The sequence below is a fragment of the Amblyomma americanum genome, chromosome 5, assembly GCF_052857255.1.
Source record: "Amblyomma americanum isolate KBUSLIRL-KWMA chromosome 5, ASM5285725v1, whole genome shotgun sequence".
In the NCBI taxonomy this organism is placed as follows: domain Eukaryota; kingdom Metazoa; phylum Arthropoda; class Arachnida; order Ixodida; family Ixodidae; genus Amblyomma; species Amblyomma americanum.
Window position 1 is genome coordinate 163,359,541 of NC_135501.1, and position 19,374 is coordinate 163,378,914.

Below are 19,374 nucleotides of genomic sequence, written 5' to 3' on the forward strand. Positions count from 1 at the left end.
TGCAGAAGCTGTCTGTTCTAGCAACTACGTCCACGTGATAAAACATTCACGCAGGACACTGCAACTACTGGGTAGCTGATGTAGGGGGAACTAAGTTGGCAACAAGAATATAATCTGATCACAGGTGTGTGCAACTTCTAGTAGCTCGTAGAATTGGGCAAGAAGTAACTTGTTCTCTGCACGCGGAAGCTAGAACCACTGCAGTGAGCAAGCCTGTGCATTTAAAAAGGCACTGAACTCTCGTCAAAAAAGTTGCGATAAGCCTTAAATGTTAAAGAACACCCAGTCAAAATTTCAATTAAGCGTTCTTCCACCTTTCATTCTATTCTAGTCACTTTTTGCAAGCTATAAGGTTGGCGCTCCTTTGCCGGCCGCTGACGAGCGCAGGGAATTCCCTGGAGGGGCGGAGCTCCCCCACCCATTGAGGACGTGGCCGACTGGCTGCAGCCTTGGTGGCTGCACAAGTCCTGAAAGAACCTAACCGCTTTTTACCAGACAAACGCAGAGCCACGACACAGAGGGGGGAAAGCGTTTCAGAAAGTCACCAGGAGCTGACCAACTTTCGACAGCAACTGTGGGTTCTCTGATGTGTTCGCGACAACATAATGTAGTGATTAAGAGAGTTTATGTACTCGCCTCGGGAGGCGCTTCATGGCCCCTTTAAGCTGTACAGTCCACATGAATTATATGGTGAGAAGGTCACTCCCAAGCAATCTAGCCTTTTTGGTGTGTGTTCATCCAAACCACATTCTCAATACAAGAATAGAAAAGCAGAGAAACGAATAAAATGGCACCGGTGTACCTTTCTTTTATTTGTCTTTCCAACTGCACTGATGCTAGCATAAATATCATAATGCTTCAATATGCACAGTCAATTTAGTCAGAGACTGCGATCTGTGCTGTTGGGTACCAGTCCAAAACTTGGCACAGTAAGACAGCTGACCCACAACTGGCTTCATTGCTCAAAGAAACTCCACTTGAATACATTTTTGAACACAGAAGTGAATAAAGCACAAAGGAAAAAAACTGCTCATCTCACACCTGAACCCAAAAAGTCACAACGGTTCATAGTTCAAGTGTATAGGAAGCAGTTATGAACACTTCAGGTTATGAAAGAAACTAGCAGGAAGGCACCTTGTACATATGCATTAAGAGGTGTACATATGCATTAAGAGGCAGAACAACCGTCCCAGTGGCTCTTTGGTGATGGTAAAAAGTAGCTGAGCGCAAAAGGGATGCGTACGAGCACGTATAGTGCATACGCATCAGACGCTAGGCTCTGGTCCAAGTACTGTCACAAGAACACCGCCAGAGCGCATCAGGTACGTGAGCTGCAACATGCAGCCGTCGACGCTGCTGCTTCCCCCCCACATGGCAAAGTCCAGGTCCAGGAGGCGGTGACTGCTGCCAGGCGCCGACTGGCGGGCTGGGCATTGCTGAGGTATGTTGTCGTCGTCATCGTCGCTGTCAATCTCAATGACCTCGACAGCTCCCGCCGACTCCTTGGGGGCCTCACATTGGGCGGCAGGTTGCGCTGCAACGAGCTCGGGGACCTCACATTGGGCGGCAGGTTGCGCTGCAAGGAGGAGAACCACAGCTGGCAGCTAGGCCCACAGTGGGGGGCGAATAGAGGTCCTAAATCGCACAAGTCACAAAACTCCAGCTCAGCAAAATCCGTGTGTCCCCTGCAGCCAGTCTTCACCAAAGGCAAGCGGACCATGATTTCCAGTGTCTGCTGTTGGCGGCCACCCATCACCGGTCACAATAAATTGACCACGACCACAACTGTTCCATTTTGTTGCCACAGGTGACAAGACTGTCATCCTATCACTCTGGTGACGTCCACTGCAAGCAGAGGGCCTCTGCCACCGATGCTCAATTAACCCTGTCCTGCGCCAGCTGCGGTCACCCTATGCCCGCAAAATTTTGAAATCTCATCTGCTCGCCCGACTTGCTTTTGCCACCGGCAACAATTTTTTTCTGTGCAATAACTCTAATTTGTTTGGATGGACCACTGCATATCTGCCCTCTGCATCAGACATACCGTCCAAGTCCCTTCCTTCACCTTGCTAATACATGCAGCTCTCTCCTCATACCTTATGTCAACCTACCATTTTCCTGTCATCACTCACTCCGCTCTTCTCAAGTCAATTTCAACAATTTTCAGCAGCATCCTGGTCCTGCCCCATAGGTGAGTCCAAGAGAGATACAACCATATTTCCACATATATACAAGGACTGACGTTTTTATGTGCCAGATTTTAAAAAATTCCCGAGTGCAAAATACTGGCCTAGTCGAGAGCAAACAAAGGCAAGTGCCGACGTTTATATCACAAACAACTTTAGCAATAATATTCTGCCTTGTGAGCAAAGTTGTTTGAGATATAAATAAACATCGGCACTTGCCTTTATTTGGTGGAACTAGAAACTTTTCAGCTAAGGCTAAGAGTACATTTTTTGCAGATGTAAGCCAAGCAACCTGTACACCACCAAATACAGGCAAGCAGTGGTGTAGCCAGAAATTTTGTTTGGGGGGGGTGGGGGGTGGGGGGGGTCTCATGTTGCAGAGGGGCCTCCTCACAGAAATTGTGGAAAGATCAAACGTGATAATAATAACTGCATTGCCATTGACAATGCCATTGTGTATTAGATAACGCTACGCACTGTCTAGACAAGTGGAATATGTATTTTTTATAATAAAAGAATGTATTCGTATGTCTCAAAAATCATGGCAGACATGATTACAAAACATAAAACTGCAGGGGACAAGAACGGGGGAGAAGCACACAGGACGAGCTCGTCCTGTTTGCTTCTCTCCTGTGTCTTGCCCCCTGATCAGTTTTATGTCTTGTAATCATGTCATACCAACTATCCCCTTATCGTTCACTCATAGCAGACATAACTGATGCCAATGCTTCCATGTTTTTGCATATTTAATAAGTAAACAAAATATCACGCGAAGTCTAAAACTATATCTGTCCAGAACCAGCAAAGCAGTGCATGCCGCTAATGTGAAAAATGTAAAGGCCATGAAATTAGCAAGTAGAGGACAAATATTTTAATGAATGTATGTCATTCAAGAGCCGTTAGTTTTGTACATATGTAACGACCGGGGAAAAATCCCAATGACGCTGTCCTTCGTTCCAGTGTACTGCGTAGCAGTAGCTGTCCCCAGTCATGTATTTTGCGTAACTGCACCAAAATTGTAGTCGCAACAGCGAGCCATCGATAGGCCCTGGAAAGTTCGTGCTAGGATGGGCCCCCTTGTGTTACATGACTCCAGGTGCATAGGCGTTGCCACAAAGTCAAACACGAGTTAGCAATGTTCGCACCAAAAATTTTTTCTAGTCTGAAGGAGACACTGTAGGTGACAAAATCCAGAATGACTTCCGTAGCGGTGGTTGTTTCAAACAATGGTGCGAGACAGTTTGAAATTTTTTTTTTTTAGGGGAGGGGGGGGGGGGGGGTTGAAGCCCCATAAAATCCCCCTCGCCTGGCCACACTCCTGCAAGCAAGTAGACGTTTATTTAGATCACAAACAACTTTGGAAATAATATTCTACCTTTTAAGCAGTGTTTGATCTTGATTAGGTCAGTATTTTGTATTTTAGGCACATGAATTTTTTAAAACCTGGCACATAAAAATGCAAGTCCCTGTATAACGTGAGGGAAGAGTTTGAGACTTTAAAAATATAATTATAATGAAATCACGGCCTGTTCCGAACCACCTACAGTCGAAGGCTTGGAAAAAAACTGGGAAGGTACGCAAAAATACAGAAGCAATAGATACGTCGATATTATATGAGAAGAAACAATTCAGAGATGCATGCAACATCATTGACCACAGCAAATCCTGTGTAGCGTCAATGCATGCATCCTCCTACACAGCAGTGGCCACCATCATCACTGCGTCATCGCTGCTTCGTGCTCAGTGCTGCCCAGTCCTCTGTATTCACCCACACTTTTTTGCTTTCTCTATTCCACTCAATGCTTTCAGTGCCTTCTCTTTGTGGACGGCCCGCGACGCTTTCGTTCCTTTGACCATGGGAGCCGCGTGGCCCAAAGGCCATCAAAAAGTTGGCTCCTCCTAGCAGCTTGCAAGCCTGGTGGTGAAGCTTGCTGCAGCTTTCTTGTGGAGCATCAAAAAAAAAACATTCGCGTTAATTCGTACCTTGGTGAAACCCATCAACTAAGGAAACAAACTGGCTGACGGTTTAGCATTGCTAAGCATGTAATATTGTACCAAAGCATGGTTTTTTGCAGGTAAACACCACTGCCACGTAGCTGAGAGTGCAACTGAGATGTTCAGTGACTTTGGGAGCCAGTTATGCGCCTTTCCTTTCCTCAAAATCACCGGAGTCTACAACATTGATAACGACAATGAACACCAGCCACATTGTGCCGCATTTCTGCCACAAGGTTGCCAATGCCAACGCATGCAAAGCACCTCTCTGTCACTACTGCCACACAGACCAAAGCGCTACACGGACCCAGAGAGCCAGTTATGTACCTTTCCTTTCCTCAAACTCAAGTTGTCAACTCCGGGGCCCATTGCTCCAGCGCCACATTTCTGCCACAATGCAAACGGAATGTCACTACCCCACTATTAACCCCACACAGTACAAAGCGCGATTAAGGTGTCCACTGACCAAAGCGCGATTAAGGTGTCCACTGACCCAAGGAGACAGTGATGTGCCTTTTCTTTAGTGACTTCTAAAGGCTTCGTGCAAACAGGCTCATTTTGCAGTGCACAAGGCGAATAGTGCTTTCACGCCAAGAAAACTCATTAAATTCGTGTAAATACACTTGCACTGACACTGGTAACCTACTATTCACAACCTGGGAGCACCTCCAAAATGTACCCCACCCCATTCTTATTCAACTAATTATTTCCCTCTCTACCAGGCTTAGTGCTGCATGCTGTTTTTGTCATCGCGTATAATGGTATTGCACTTCATGGTCTTGGTCCTTTTAGTATGGAGCCTCCTTCTTCCTGTTTGTCATGTTCAGGGTTCGTGCAAGCTATACAGAAAAAAATTCAAGGATATTCAAGGACTTTCAAGGCCCTTCTAGGAGGTTTTCAAGGACTTGCTACGAAGCTGTATTTCGTAGTTTCGCAACACAAAAGTATTTTAAAAAAATAAACATCTTTATTGCACTCAACGTAGGATAACATATCTGTCAAGACGCACCAAGGAAAGTTCAAGAGACCTCCTGAAGCTTTGCCTCAATCTCTTTTTTGAGGTTTAACAATTGCTCAGCCTTAGCCTTTGCTGCTTTTCTCATAGAATTTGATTTGATTATGTAAGTGAGGTCATTGGCTGCTTCCGCCTTTTCAGCATAGTCGTCTGCTGATGCAGTCAGATCGCTAACAGCTGCTTCCAGTATCTTCCTTTTTTTATTGAGGCTGTCAAGCTGGTCCTCAGCACAGCGCTTTTTTGACTGCTTGACACATTCTTGTTCCAGCCTTTTCTGGGCTTCCAAGTAAGCACTATAATGATGCCTTGCAGCTGATACCGCCTTCCTCAAATCTTTTGTGATGACAATGTTAAAGATACCACCTGCTTTTTCCACTGCATCGCACACAATTCGTTGTGAGATGTAAGAGAGGCCTTTCAAGTTCTCTACAGAGATCTGTCGGTTTATGCTAAAGCCTCTCTCAACAGTTGCCTGACCATGGCTTAGCACAAGCAAAGATTTTACAACTTTCCACAGCTCTGCATAAGAAGCATTGAACTGCAGAAGTTCACTAAAAAAGGTGTCCAGACTGGTGGCTTTCTCGAAAAGGCGCAGTTGATGTTTTTCTTGCAACAGCTCCATGTACTCTGCAAGTACAGAGTCTCGACGCTGATCTGTCAGCCTCCCTGCCGCAATGAGTGCTTCCAACACTTTCTTGAGGCCTGCCAGGCACTCACTAGGCCTGCAGCACATTTGTCGAGGGTCAAGCGAGAAAAGGCCTCTAACCACTGTGAACCTCAAAAGGCTCTTCTCAAGGACCTTCTTCGTCACTGCGACTAGGAACTGCTTACACTCCATCTTGAACTGAAATACATCTTTTGCACTTGCATTGCACTTCTTCAGGATTTGTTCGACTGTGTGACCAACATCCACTTTTTCCAGTGGTGTATGATTCTTTGGGTCCTCTATATCAATTTGCAGCATGCCAGTGATCCCCGCTGCTGAAGACAATGTAGAACACTTGATAAATTTTGTCATTAACTTTCTGACTATCGTCTCCATGTCTCTCGCCAGAAGAAATAACATCGGTTTGTCTGTCTGGAATTCCATTAGGAATGGCTTCAGTGTGGCAGCAACACTAAGAGCAAAATTCAGCTTTACCACTACTAATGTGTCCTGAATGAATTCAACAATGTTCTGAAAAGACACACACTTTGGCAGACTCACTTGCTTCTTCCTTGCGGATTCCACAAACTTCTTCACATCACTCCAGAGTTCCAGAGCTCTTTTGATGACTGCCACATTCTCAACCCAGCGATGGGCAACATATTTCAGAGGAAATACTGCCTTCCCAGTGAGTGCTGAAAAATCATGCCTCCTTGCAGGGGCATCCTCAAACAGTGCACTCAGACTGGACAAAAGGGTGTCGAGTCCCCACTTGCTCGCTACGACGCCTGCCTTGTAGGCATTGTGCAAGTACCCAAGTCAAGACAGTGGACTTGAAAGTTCTGCTGCAGGTGAGATTGCAGCATCTTGAAGAACTTCAGGTTCACGTTGGGTCCGTCCATTGAGATTTGAAGAATCTTCGCCAGTGGCAACGGTTCTAGCGCACTCAGAAGTTGGTCTTTAATATCCTCAGCCGTTGCGTGCCCCATGAAAACAGAAGTGTAGTACTTCGTTACCACCTTTCTGGACGAGTCCCAGATTCATCAAAAAGTACGACATAGTTCTCGCACCGTTCTATATCTCGTTGCAGCGATGACAGAAAAAAAGGTCTGAGGCCGTGGCAGGTTATGTAAGCACATTTCTTCTCACCACATGAGAAGCCTTTAGCGATCTCGCTATCAGGAAACATGCGTTTAAACAACTCGCTTGCTTCCGACGACGATCTGTAGGAGCAGTGGGTTGTGACTAACTTCAGCGTCCATAAAATTTCCGCATCTGTCACCAGCTCGTTTACCTTGCACGCGATGTTGACGTCAGACGACTGCGATGGAGTATCTACGGGTCGCGCGCTCGCGCTAGCGGAAAAATACTCGCGCACCGAACCTGCCGCTGCTCTCTTCATACAGGCGCTGTGCTTTGCACTCTTCATGTGGCTTTTCAGTGCAGACTCGCCCATAGCAACAAGGTCGAAGCACTTTCCGCAAGGTTTGCATTTTGCTCGATGTGGATTCGTAGCATCCGGTGCCACCCAATCCTTGTAGGCGCTGTTACTGAGCCACGCGCTTTGAAATGTACACTTTCCGGGCATTTCTGCGGATCGAGGGATTGCTGCAGTCACATGCAGAGAACTGTCTGAACACAGGGCTGCAGAGAGTAAACGTCAGCGTACGCACGTGCAACGCAAAACCACGAGACGCCGAACCAACGGCCGGTGATGTAGATTGCGATACGGCCGTACACTTTTGAACGGGCGATCACGCCACCTCAATGTGGCCAGCTGTCTAAAGGGCTCCACCAAACTTGTCAAACTTTCAAGAAATTTCGTGTAACAGTCAGTAGAAAAACTATGCGCTGAGAAAATAATCATTTTTCCACTTTATGCACGGGTTTCGCACCGATTTTTTTTTTGTGTATATCGCGATTTCCATCCCGCACAGGAAATTTCAAGGACTTTCAAGGGTTAAAAAAAAATTAAACACTTTCAAGGGCCTTGAAAACGCAATTTCCAAATTCAAGGGTTTTCAAGGGTTTCAAGGACCTGTGCGCACCCTGCATGTTGTGTTGTCACAAAGAGGCTTATTGCCCGGCTTCCTTCCCATTTCTGCAGCAGGAATTGCATCAAGCCTGCTTTGGCGGCAGTTGTCAGCGCGTTTCTTTTCCCATTCCCTACATCTATTACAAAGCCAATAATTAACACTATATCCCTCACCCACAACAGAAGAATAGACATCCCCATCTGCAGCAATCAGTGTGTTGGTTTCTGAAACCGGCCTTTAGGGAGTTTGGCAACTGGCGCGATTAAAGCGCTCTTGGATGTGGCAAGTAGTCGAGCAGGCCGCTCACGTCGGCTGATGACCTAGCGGTACTCAAGGAACAGCCAGGGGATGCCCTTACCGCAGCCGAAGTGCACACCCTGGGAGCCGCAGCCGTTGCAGACCGCGATCCTCCAGAGACTGCGCAGCAGTGAGAAAAGAAGGGCCGGTTAGCCATACGCTCGGCTTCGACGCAATGCCACAGCCACACTCACCCACTTTCCTGGTGGTGAGTACGCCCCGACGGGCAACGGCAGCGTGGCGCATCGCAGTGTCGGTAGCGAAAGAGCAGGTCCTCAAAAGCGTGAGGCTCCTGCTCCAAGGAAGCATCCCTGTGGTGAGGGAAAGAAGAACCCATCCTGCAGCTCCAACCTTGCCTGCTACCACTTAAAGGGACACTCTGGATAAATTGGAATCTGCCCGTATCAACAGACCACCACATTCTAACAGCAAAGATGCCAGTTCCACTGAAAACTGAGCTTTTTACAAGCTAGAAAACGCCAAAAAAGTGAAATACAGGTCTCACCATCGCCGGCCACTTTCACGAGCAAACCGTGGTGCGGCCAAAGGTTTCAGGCATGGTTAGAAGCTAGGCTGCACCACCACTCACTTCAAAAAGGGAGTTAAGCAGCCTGTTTTGATGTAGATGACAAGAGTATTAGTCGAGTGGTGGGGGAATTTTTAAATTAAATTTTTCTCATTAAACACATCTTTTATTGGCAGACAAATATTAACACAGCAAGAAATAGCCATTAAATCAATTGTTGCTGATAACAAAAATAAAATGGAGTTATCTGTGTCCTCGCTTTCAAGCAAAAAAAATTTGTTTCTTAGTTTATTTACATCAAATTTTTTAGCATATCAGAAAAAATTTTTATGACCCCTGTCAGAAACTTTCAGTTATATCACCAGACAACTGTTTTCTGATGTATATAAATTTCGTCTGAATCTTATGACAAGACTGGACGATTGAGAAAATGTGTCAGGAGCCTGGCTCAACATTCAACGCGTTCCGACTTGGTGCGCCACAGGTCAAGACATCTTTAGAATTTTTTTTTCGCAAAGCACAATTTTCAGCTTTCAATTTCTTCAACTCAGTGTCTGTTGACATGTCTAAAGTGAGAAGAAAATTTGATAAAAAGTCTTTAAATTCATAAATTTGAAAAAGTGTCTTGACCTGCACTATGCTCCTAGGAATACAAAAAATGAAACGGGGTCAAAATAGATAAAGAGTTGGAGAAACTGCTCCGCAAGTAGAGCACCGAAGCAGAAAATATTAACGCAGAAGAACGCCCATTGTTTGACCTTTTCCCCGAAATGCACAGGCACCATGGTTCACGAAACAATTTTTTTTAGGGTATATCTAAGTTCACTTCTGCAATGAAACTTGAGAGAAGTACAAAAGAAAAAAGAGACATGCAAGCAGATACAACAATTATCAAAAAATAAATCTTTTGTACATTTTTTGAGATTGGAAAGCCATGACCCCTTATATGTGCAGGGATATTCTTAACAAGGCACTGAGAACAACTCCATTCAATTTTTGTGAGCAATGAATATTGATTCTATGGCTCTTACTACCAATGTCACGTATTCGATCCCAGCTGCGGCAGTCACATTTTGATGGAGGCGAAATACAATAACGCCCGTGCACTCTGCGATGTCAGCACACATCAAATAATCCCAGGTGGTCCAAACTGATCCGGAATCCTTCACTACAGCGTCCTTCGCAGCCCATAAGTTGCTTTGGAACGTTAACCCCACAACTTACAATTTGGTTTTGAAGATGAAATATTTTTTTCCGCCACTCTAGTAAAACTTTTGACACTAATGAAGACAACCAGGCTATTACGGACTCCTTCATTATCAGCGAAATATAGCCCCTGTCATAAGAATGAGGAAATCAATTGATATTACTGTGTAAAGAGGGCGCTACCGTAACCATGCTACGCGAGCACCCTCTACAGTCATATGGGTATGAACACATGATCGTCGGAATAAAGGGGGCATTTGGTGTCATGCCGCCAGTTGCAAACCTTGGCATCATTCTTCACCCTGGTGCCGGATTGGCATCACCACAGATACTTTGCACCAGCCACATTGCATTTTCAACTTCAGTCACCTGAAGAGCTGAAGAAGAGTGTTGCAACGTATTAGGTGCTACTGAAAAAAAAAAAAAAACCTCAACAGAATTTGACGAGTTGAGAAGGTGCTTGCAAGCAAGATGATGTCCCCCTAATACCCCTGTCACACTAGCAAATTTAATGTCATTCCAATCGAATGTCATTCGGTGCTACACGGTAAAAACTAATGTCATTCGAAAATGACGATCAGTGAAAAAAAATAGTACAATTCAAACACGTCAACGCTCATAAAATATGTTGCAAACTGTTGTGTAGTGTTTTAAAAGCGGGTGAGAACATTTCTGTGCAATATTATAAGCTTAAAATATTATTTCTGGCCATTCTGCGGCACTTCATCCACCAAAAGCCAAGCCAAGTACAAAGTCAACCACAAATCCGAAAAATGTAAACAAACAAAATGGCTGACACGGCGGCGCGCGGCAATGACTTCTGAAAGGTGAAGTACTCAGTTACATCTTTAAGTACTTCCGAGCTAAACGAACATGTAACGCCAACCAGCAAGAAACACGCAACCCAGAATGATCGGCGGTAGCGGGAAAGGCCCTGCTTCACGGTCGGCTGCTGCTGGGACCGAGAGTAATAGCTATCCACGACAACTAGAAGTGTGAAGAAGTTGGCACCAAAATTAACATTTTTTAGCAGAACTAAATAAATACAATTTCTAACTTTGGCAATGCGCACAAGATTTTTTCGCGTCGCTTGTTTATGCTGCGCGTATGGTGTCCAGAGTACACATTCGGTTCGACATCGAATGCGAATGAGTTTCGTTCGATAGCGAATGTCATTCGAACCTAATGACATTAAATGTTCCCGTGTAGCAGCACATTAATCGCATTAGGTGCGAATGTCATTCGGTGAGAATTACATTAAATTTGCCGTGCGGCAAAGGTGCTGATCAGTGCTCATGCTGGTGGCGGGGGCTGACATGCACGTTTGAACATGGTTTGCTAATTTTAGCGGCAATGCTGTACTGGCTCAGCTTTGTGAATACGGTGCTTCGGTGGGCAGCAGTTCCTTACTGTTCAGGCACGTTGATGCCGTGTTCCTGCATTTCTCTCCGAGAGGCCTCCTGGTTGTTGCAGTGGCCACAGCGGAAGAACTGGCTGTCGGGAATCATGGCCTGGCGCTGTATGGGAAGAGAAGGTGGACAGATTAGCGGCAGGGGATGGGCACAACACAGCAGTGACGGACATCACAACAACGCACCATCTACCTACCTGCTGGATGCACACCCGTTGGAACAGCTGCCTGCGTCGCTACCACGTTCAAGTCGGCAAAAAAACTTGCTGACAGCTGCAACCGGTCAGCGTCTCCTTTTATAGAACCGGCACAGCCAGGCAGCCGCCAATTGGCTGCGCTGCGCAGTGAAGTCATTTCCGCCCATGCTCCTACGCTACTTGTTTGTTGACAAGCGTTTGCGGGTAGGTAGGCTGGAAACGCTGATTGGTCAAAAAATTGTGACGTCACGTTTTAACATCACGGTTTCGTGATTTTAATGACATCATGTTCGGTTGTTTCTTAGATTTTTCTCGGAATTTCCCACTGACAGCGCTCGCGGGATAAAAAAAAAACGCATTTTTACCCCCATCCCTATCTTCCTAGTTCGAACACCTTGCCGAGCGGGAGGAGCAGGAGAAGGAGGTAAACTTTATTAAAGAAGAGGCGCGGGTTGAGTTGACGTTCCCCTCCCCGCGGTGGGCTCCTCTTCTAGGGCGGACGCCAGGTGGCCGACCGACGATGTCGTTCGGCGACCTCTTCGGCCCGCTCCGTGACTCGGGAGTTGAACCTCCGGGTCCGAACTGAGCAGCGCGGCCTCCCACTGCGATTGGGTAGAGAGCTGAGGACAGTTCGACGGCTTGTCTTGACGTGTGGTGTGTCTGCCTTACGGTGTCCACAGAGAGAACAGACGGGGCTAAACTGCTCTGGGAACCATATAGAGTACATTTACGGATTAAATAAAGTGTCTGTTTGGAGCTGCCGCCAGCTGACCTGTTGTGTTTTACTTAGAGATTTATGTGGTTCTGGGAAGATTTGTCTTTCTTTCTTGAAGTAGGTAGTAATTTCTTTGTAGGTCGTCATTTGCTCATTGGCCGACCTGAGCTCGGGGTAGCGCACCTCCAGGTTAACTACGAATCCTCGGGCAAATTGGTGCGCTGCCTCGTTTCCAGGATGGTCCGAATGGGCGGGGACCCAGATCAATGTGATCTGGCGGGTATTGGAGATTTTTTGTAATATTTTGATGGCTGTGGAGTGGGTCCTTCCGTTGGCAAAATTTCGAATTGCGGTTTTAGAGTCAATAATGATAATAATAATTGGTTTTTTGGGGAAAAGGAAATGGCGCAGTATCTGTCTCATATATCATTGGACACCTGAACCGCGCCGTAAGGGAAGGGATAAAGGAGGGAGTGAAAGAAGAAAGGAAGAGAGAGGTGCCGTAGTGGAGGGCTCCGGAATAATTTCGACCACCTGGGGATCTTTAACGTGCACTGACATCGCACAGCACACGGGCGACTTAGCGTTTTTCCTCCATAAAAACGCAGCCGCCGCGGTCGGGTTCGAACCCGGGAAAGGGATAAAGGAGGGAGTGAAAGAAGAAAGGAAGAGAGAGGTGCCGTAGTGGAGGGCTCCGGAATAATTTCGACCACCTGGGGATCTTTAACGTGCACTGACATCGCACAGCACACGGGCGCCTTAGCGTTTTTCCTCCATAAAAACGCACCCGCCGCGGTCGGGTTCGAACCCGGGAAAGGGATAAAGGAGGGAGTGAAAGAAGAAAGGAAGAGAGAGGTGCCGTAGTGGAGGGCTCCGGAATAATTTCGACCACCTGGGGATCTTTAACGTGCACTGACATCGCACAGCACACGGGCGCCTTAGCGTTTTTCCTCCATAAAAACGCACCCGCCGCGGTCGGGTTCGAACCCGGGAACTCCGGATCAGTAGTCGAGCGCCCTAACCACTGAGCCACCGCGGCGGAGTCGCTGATGATGTATTTGGCAGTGGTGGAGGTAATAGCTAAAGCTATGGCAGCTTCTTCGGTCTCCTCCGGAAATTTTGTTTTATCGATTGTCGCCGATGCGAGGGGAGAACATCGATGATCGACAACTGCCAAGCAAAAGGCGTCTCTGTCCGCCTTTGCCGAACGGGGTTTGCCGAGCGGGGTTCAATTGATGAACCCTTCCCTCCGCCATTCACATTTACCCCCCACTCGACACTTTCCCGAACTCGGATGTTTTGCCGCCTTTTTTCTTTTTCTTTTGTGTGTTTGTGTTTTCATACACAGTGCACATGTCTTTAGTTAAGCAAACTACGCGGCTCATTCCGCCTTGACCATTCGTGCCGAAGAGGCTCCCGGGACGTCTCCTGCCCTGTCTGCGTTTTATTCTGTTTATTTGTTTACTCGTTTTGGCCAGCGGCACGCGAGTACATGCATCTACAATTCTTGTCTGTTCCGCGAATTCGCCACCGTCTGTTTCTGTACTCGCAGCCGCTGTGACTTGAGGGGTGCCCCTCGTTTTCCTTTTTTCTTTCTCTTTTTTTTTTCTGCCCGCTCCCCGCGGCTGCTCGGTGGACAGGGGGCGAAAGCGCGTTTTCTTTTTCTCTTTATTTATCTTCCTCCCTTTTCTAGAATTTTTCTTTTGTGCCCATATTCTTACCACCATCCGATTGTTTGTTGCTCTGTTCATGTGGCGGACATGTCTGCCAATTCCAACTCCTTAAAAAGGGGAGGAAGATCGCTGTAACTTCAGTCTTGAGCATGGTGTTAGAATAGGTTTTGAGAAAGGACCATGGCTCTCTCTCTCTCTAATATATATATATATATATATATATATATATATATATATATATATATATATATATATATATATATATATATATATATATATATAGTGTTCCTTTGACCACCCTCCTCCTTTCCCTCAGTCGAAGGGAGGAGTCTGGTCGCTCGCTGTTTGTCTCTTGTGTGATCTGTTTGTTTTCTCAAAAAAGAGCTTTTTTTCTCCTTTCCGCATGCGTCCAGTGCTCCGAAGACGCGCACCTTTGTGTTCACAATTATCTTACCCTGATTAAGAGCGGTCCACCGTTCGAAACCGTTGGTAAATAAAAGTTTCTTCAAGTGTACTTCGGCTCTTTTCATATATATATATATATATATATATATATATATATATATATATATATATATATATATATATATATATATATATATATATATATATATATATATATATATATAACACGGAAACAAGGGGGGGGGGAGAAAGCGGAGGTTAGAGGCAGCGGGGGAGGAGAGGGGTGAGTTGTCCGCAAGGAAAAAAAAGGGGGGGGGGATGGGGACCCGACAAGAATTATTGCGGGAAAGCTACCATCGGCGGAAGCGAGAGGTTCGAACACGAGGAAAGAATCATAAACAAGAAAAGAACAAAGAAACGGGAAACAACACAGCACACATATGCCTCATAGCGCGATGCGCTCCCCGCGGGTGCGGCTGTTAACAGTTAAAATGTAAGTTACGGCGGCGGTGCGGCCGGCCAAACGCCCCGCAGAAACCCGATCCCGCAGCCGGGCATCGCAAAGCGCAAATGTCTCCGCGCTGCGTTCCGTCGCGGAGACAAAAAAGAGGGCTCCTTCCTAGAAACTGAGAGACAGGAGAGTAACAGAAAGAAAATGGGGAACGAAGGCGCGAAATCGCCCAAGTGTCCGTTATTGCAATGGGTTACTGTCCTATATGGAGCATCACGTTCTACTATCTGCAAAGCAGGAAAAAGGAATAAATAAAAAAATATAAAAAAATTGATGAGGGAATAGGTAATATGCTTTGCTGTTACAACTGTTTGCTCTTGTCATGAGCAAGAAAGAATGGCAGGGGGAGGAGAAGGGCGGCATGTGGAAGCAAGTGCACAAATTGGCATGACCACAGGCGATGCACTCGGGGGGCTGTGAATTCCATAGGGCTAGGACTCTGACCACAGAAGTGTGGAGAGAGTACCAGGGTTCTCATTCATACCGGCCTGCACAGTAATAAAGTTATTTATAAAGTATGATTCTCGTTGCTCCCGCTCACGGGTAATTTGGAAGCCGCTCTGTAGCAGCGTAGCTTTTAGTTTGTGAAACTCGTGACCTTCCTGGGAAAGGTGTTTCGACAGGGGAGGAGAGGAAGAGATCTGGTTTGCGCGCGGTGGTTGTTGAATCTAATTCGGAAGGAGTTCTCGGTTTGGCTAATGTATTTCCTCTGCCAATGGTCACACTCGAGCATGTGCATTACGTATACTACTGTCACAATTCAAGGTTTCACGGATGGAGTGTTTGAATTTAGAGTGTGTGCTTTGAGCTAGTGTTGTTGTCCACATGTGCTGGCAAACTTGACATCGATTCTTCCTGCAGGGTAGGCAACCAACAGGCTTTCCCTTATTGACAGTAGAGTGAACTACATAATTCTGCAGGTTTTCGGTCGCCTGTAGGTAATCCGTGGAATTGTTGGAAAAAATTTTGACAATCGATCGTTTTGTTCGATTATGTTGAAATGTTTTTTTTTTAATTTTGTTGACATTAGGAAGGTTGTTTGCGAAGGTTAAGACGAGGTTAGAGCGGTGCTCATTTGCGGTTGCTGATGGGGGATCCCCAAACATTTCGTTACGATTTTTTGCTTCCGCTTTCCTAATGGCATCATTAATAATAGAGGCCGGATAGCATTGGTCCATCGGTACCTCCCGCATACGGCTAGAATTTTCTTTGTAGTCTTCTGGGCGTGAGCAGATCCGTTTGAATCTGATGGCTTGGAAATATGGAATTGAAGAACTTTTTGCAGTGGCGTGGGTGGCAGCTCTTGTAATGAAGGTACTGTTGCCTATCCGTGGGCTTTCTATAGACACTGGTGATTAAGGTACCCTTCTCCATTCGAATTGAGACGTCCAAGAAATTAATTTGACTGGTGGAGTAAGTGTGTGTGAAACAGAGGTTTGGATGTATGTTGTTAATTGCTGAAATAAAGTGGATGATTTGGTCCTCGGTTTTCATCCATGCCATGAATATGTCGTCTAGGAAGCGTTTGTAAAACACCGGTTTTGTTGGGTATGAGCGGAGAAACTCCGATTCAATGCTCTACATATATATGTTAGTAAGTGCAGCGATGGTACTTTGTCTAGGAGCATCAGCGCTTTTGTGTTTTCCATAGGATGCGACCAGAGCTCGGATGACATCATCATGCGGTATGTTGGTGTACAGAGACGCTATATCAAGGGTAACTAAAAAGGCACCTTCTGGAGCGGTAAATTGAGATAATTCTTTCAGGAAGTGATCAGTGTGACGAATCATCATGCGAATGTTGGTGTACAGAGATACTATCAAGGGTAACTAAAAAGGCACCTTCTGGAGCGGTAAATTGAGATAATTCTTTCAGGAAGTGATTAGTGTCATGAGTCATCATGCGGATGTTGGTGTACAGAGACACTACATCAAGGGTAACTAAAAAGGCACCTTCTGGAGCGGTAAATTGAGATAATTCTTTCAGGAAGTGATTAGTGTCACGAATAATCATGCGGATGTTGGTGTACAGAGACACTACATCAAGGGTAACTAAAAGGGCACCTTCTGGAGCGGTAAATTGAGATGATTCTTTCAGGAAGTGATCAGTGTCACGAATAATCATGCGGATGTTGGTGTACAGAGACACTACATCAAGGGTAACTAAAAGGGCACCTTCTGGAGCGGTAAATTGAGATAATTCTTTCAGGAAGTGATTAGTGTCACGAATAATCATGCGGATGTTGGTGTACAGAGACACTACATCAAGGGTAACTAAAAAGGCACCTTCTGGAGCGGTAAATTGAGATAATTCTTTCAGGAAGTGATTAGTGTCACGAATAATCATGCGGATGTTGGTGTACAGAGACACTACATCAAGGGTAACTAAAAGGGCACCTTCTGGAGCGGTAAATTGGGATGATTCTTTCAGGAAGTGATCAGTGTCACGAATAATCATGCGGATGTTGGTGTACAGAGACACTACATCAAGGGTAACTAAAAGGGCACCTTCTGGAGCGGTAAATTGAGATAATTCTTTCAGGAAGTGATTAGTGTCACGAATAATCATGCGGATGTTGGTGTACAGAGACACTACATCAAGGGTAACTAAAAGGGCACCTTCTGGAGCGGTAAATTGAGATAATTCTTTCAGGAAGTGATTAGTGTCACGAATAATCATGCGGATGTTGGTGTACAGAGACACTACATCAAGGGTAACTAAAAAGGCACCTTTTGGAGCTTCTGGAGCGGAAAATATAGATAATTCTTTCAGGAAGTGATTAGTGTCACGAATAATCATGCGGATGTTGGTGTACAGAGACACTACATCAAGGGTAACTAAAAGGGCACCTTCTGGAGCGGTAAATTGAGATAATTCTTTCAGGAAGTGATTAGTGTCACGAATAATCATGCGGATGTTGGTGTACAGAGACACTACATCAAGGGTAACTAAAAGGGCACCTTCTGGAGCGGTAAATTGAGATAATTCTTTCAGGAAGTGATTAGTGTCACGAATAATCATGCGGATGTTGGTGTACAGAGACACTACATCAAGGGTAACTAAAAGGGCACCTTCTGGAGCGGTAAATTGAGATAATTCTTTCAGGAAGTGATTAGTGTCACGAATAATCATGCGGATGTTGGTGTACAGAGACACTACATCAAGGGTAACTAAAAAGGCACCTTTTGGAGCTTCTGGAGCGGTAAATTGAGATAATTCTTTCAGGAAGTGATTAGTGTCACGAATAATCATGCGGATGTTGGTGTACAGAGACACTACATCAAGGGTAACTAAAAGGGCACCTTCTGGAGCGGTAAATTGAGATAATTCTTTCAGGAAGTGATTAGTGTCACGAATAATCATGCGGATGTTGGTGTACAGAGACACTACATCAAGGGTAACTAAAAAGGCACCTTTTGGAGCTTCTGGAGCGGTAAATTGAGATAATTCTTTCAGGAAGTGATTAGTGTCACGAATAATCATGCGGATGTTGGTGTACAGAGACACTACATCAAGGGTAACTAAAAGGGCACCTTCTGGAGCGGTAAATTGAGATAATTCTTTCAGGAAGTGATTAGTGTCACGAATAATCATGCGGATGTTGGTGTAAAGAGACACTACATCAAGGGTAACTAAAAAGGCACCTTTTGGAGCTTCTGGAGCGGTAAATTGAGATAATTCTTTCAGGAAGTGATTAGTGTCACGAATAATCATGCGGATGTTGGTGTACAGAGACACTACATCAAGGGTAACTAAAAGGGCACCTTCTGGAGCGGTAAATTGAGATAATTCTTTCAGGAAGTGATTAGTGTCACGAATAATCATGCGGATGTTGGTGTAAAGAGACACTACGTCAAGGGTAACTAAAAATGCACCTTTTGGAGCTTCTGGAGCGGTAAATTGAGATAATTCTTTCAGGAAGTGATTAGTGTCACGAGTCATCCTGCGGATGTTGGTGTACAGAGACACTACATCAAGGGTAACTAAAAAGGCACCTTCTGGAGCGGTAAATTGAGATAATTCTTTCAGGAAGTGATTAGTGTCACGAGTCATCATGCGGATGTTGGTGTACAGAGACACTACATCAAGGGTAACTAAAAAGGCACCTTCTGGAGCGGTAAATTGAGATAATTCTTTCAGGAAGTGATTAGCGTCACGAATCATCATGCGGATGTTGGTGTACAGAGACACTACATCAAGGGTAACTAAAAAATTCACCTTCTGGAGCGGTAAATTGAGATAATTCTTTCAGGAAGTGATTAGTGTCACGAATAATCATGCGGATGTTGGTGTACAGAGACACTACATCAAGGGTAACTAAAAGGGCACCTTCTGGAGCGGTAAATTGAGATAATTCTTTCAGGAAGTGATTAGTGTCACGAATAATCATGCGGATGTTGGTGTACAGAGACACTACATCAAGGGTAACTAAAAGGGCACCTTCTGGAGCGGTAAATTGAGATAATTCTTTCAGGAAGTGATTAGTGTCACGAATAATCATGCGGATGTTGGTGTACAGAGACACTACATCAAGGGTAACTAAAAAGGCACCTT

At 45.5% G+C, this 19,374-nt stretch overlaps 1 protein-coding gene across 1 annotated transcript; it reads right to left on the minus strand.

The window, feature by feature from the left end:
- Positions 1-783: 783 nt before the first annotated feature.
- On the minus strand, positions 784-11,625 carry LOC144132902 (uncharacterized). Its single transcript, XM_077665626.1, has 5 exons — positions 11,516-11,625; positions 11,318-11,424; positions 8,370-8,486; positions 8,237-8,295; positions 784-1,576 (listed from the first exon to the last, which is right to left on the minus strand). Exons 2-5 carry the CDS (start codon positions 11,413-11,415, stop codon positions 1,266-1,268), a joined length of 585 nt encoding a protein of 194 aa, XP_077521752.1. The 5' UTR covers positions 11,416-11,424; positions 11,516-11,625; the 3' UTR covers positions 784-1,265.
- Positions 11,626-19,374: the final 7,749 nt, after the last annotated feature.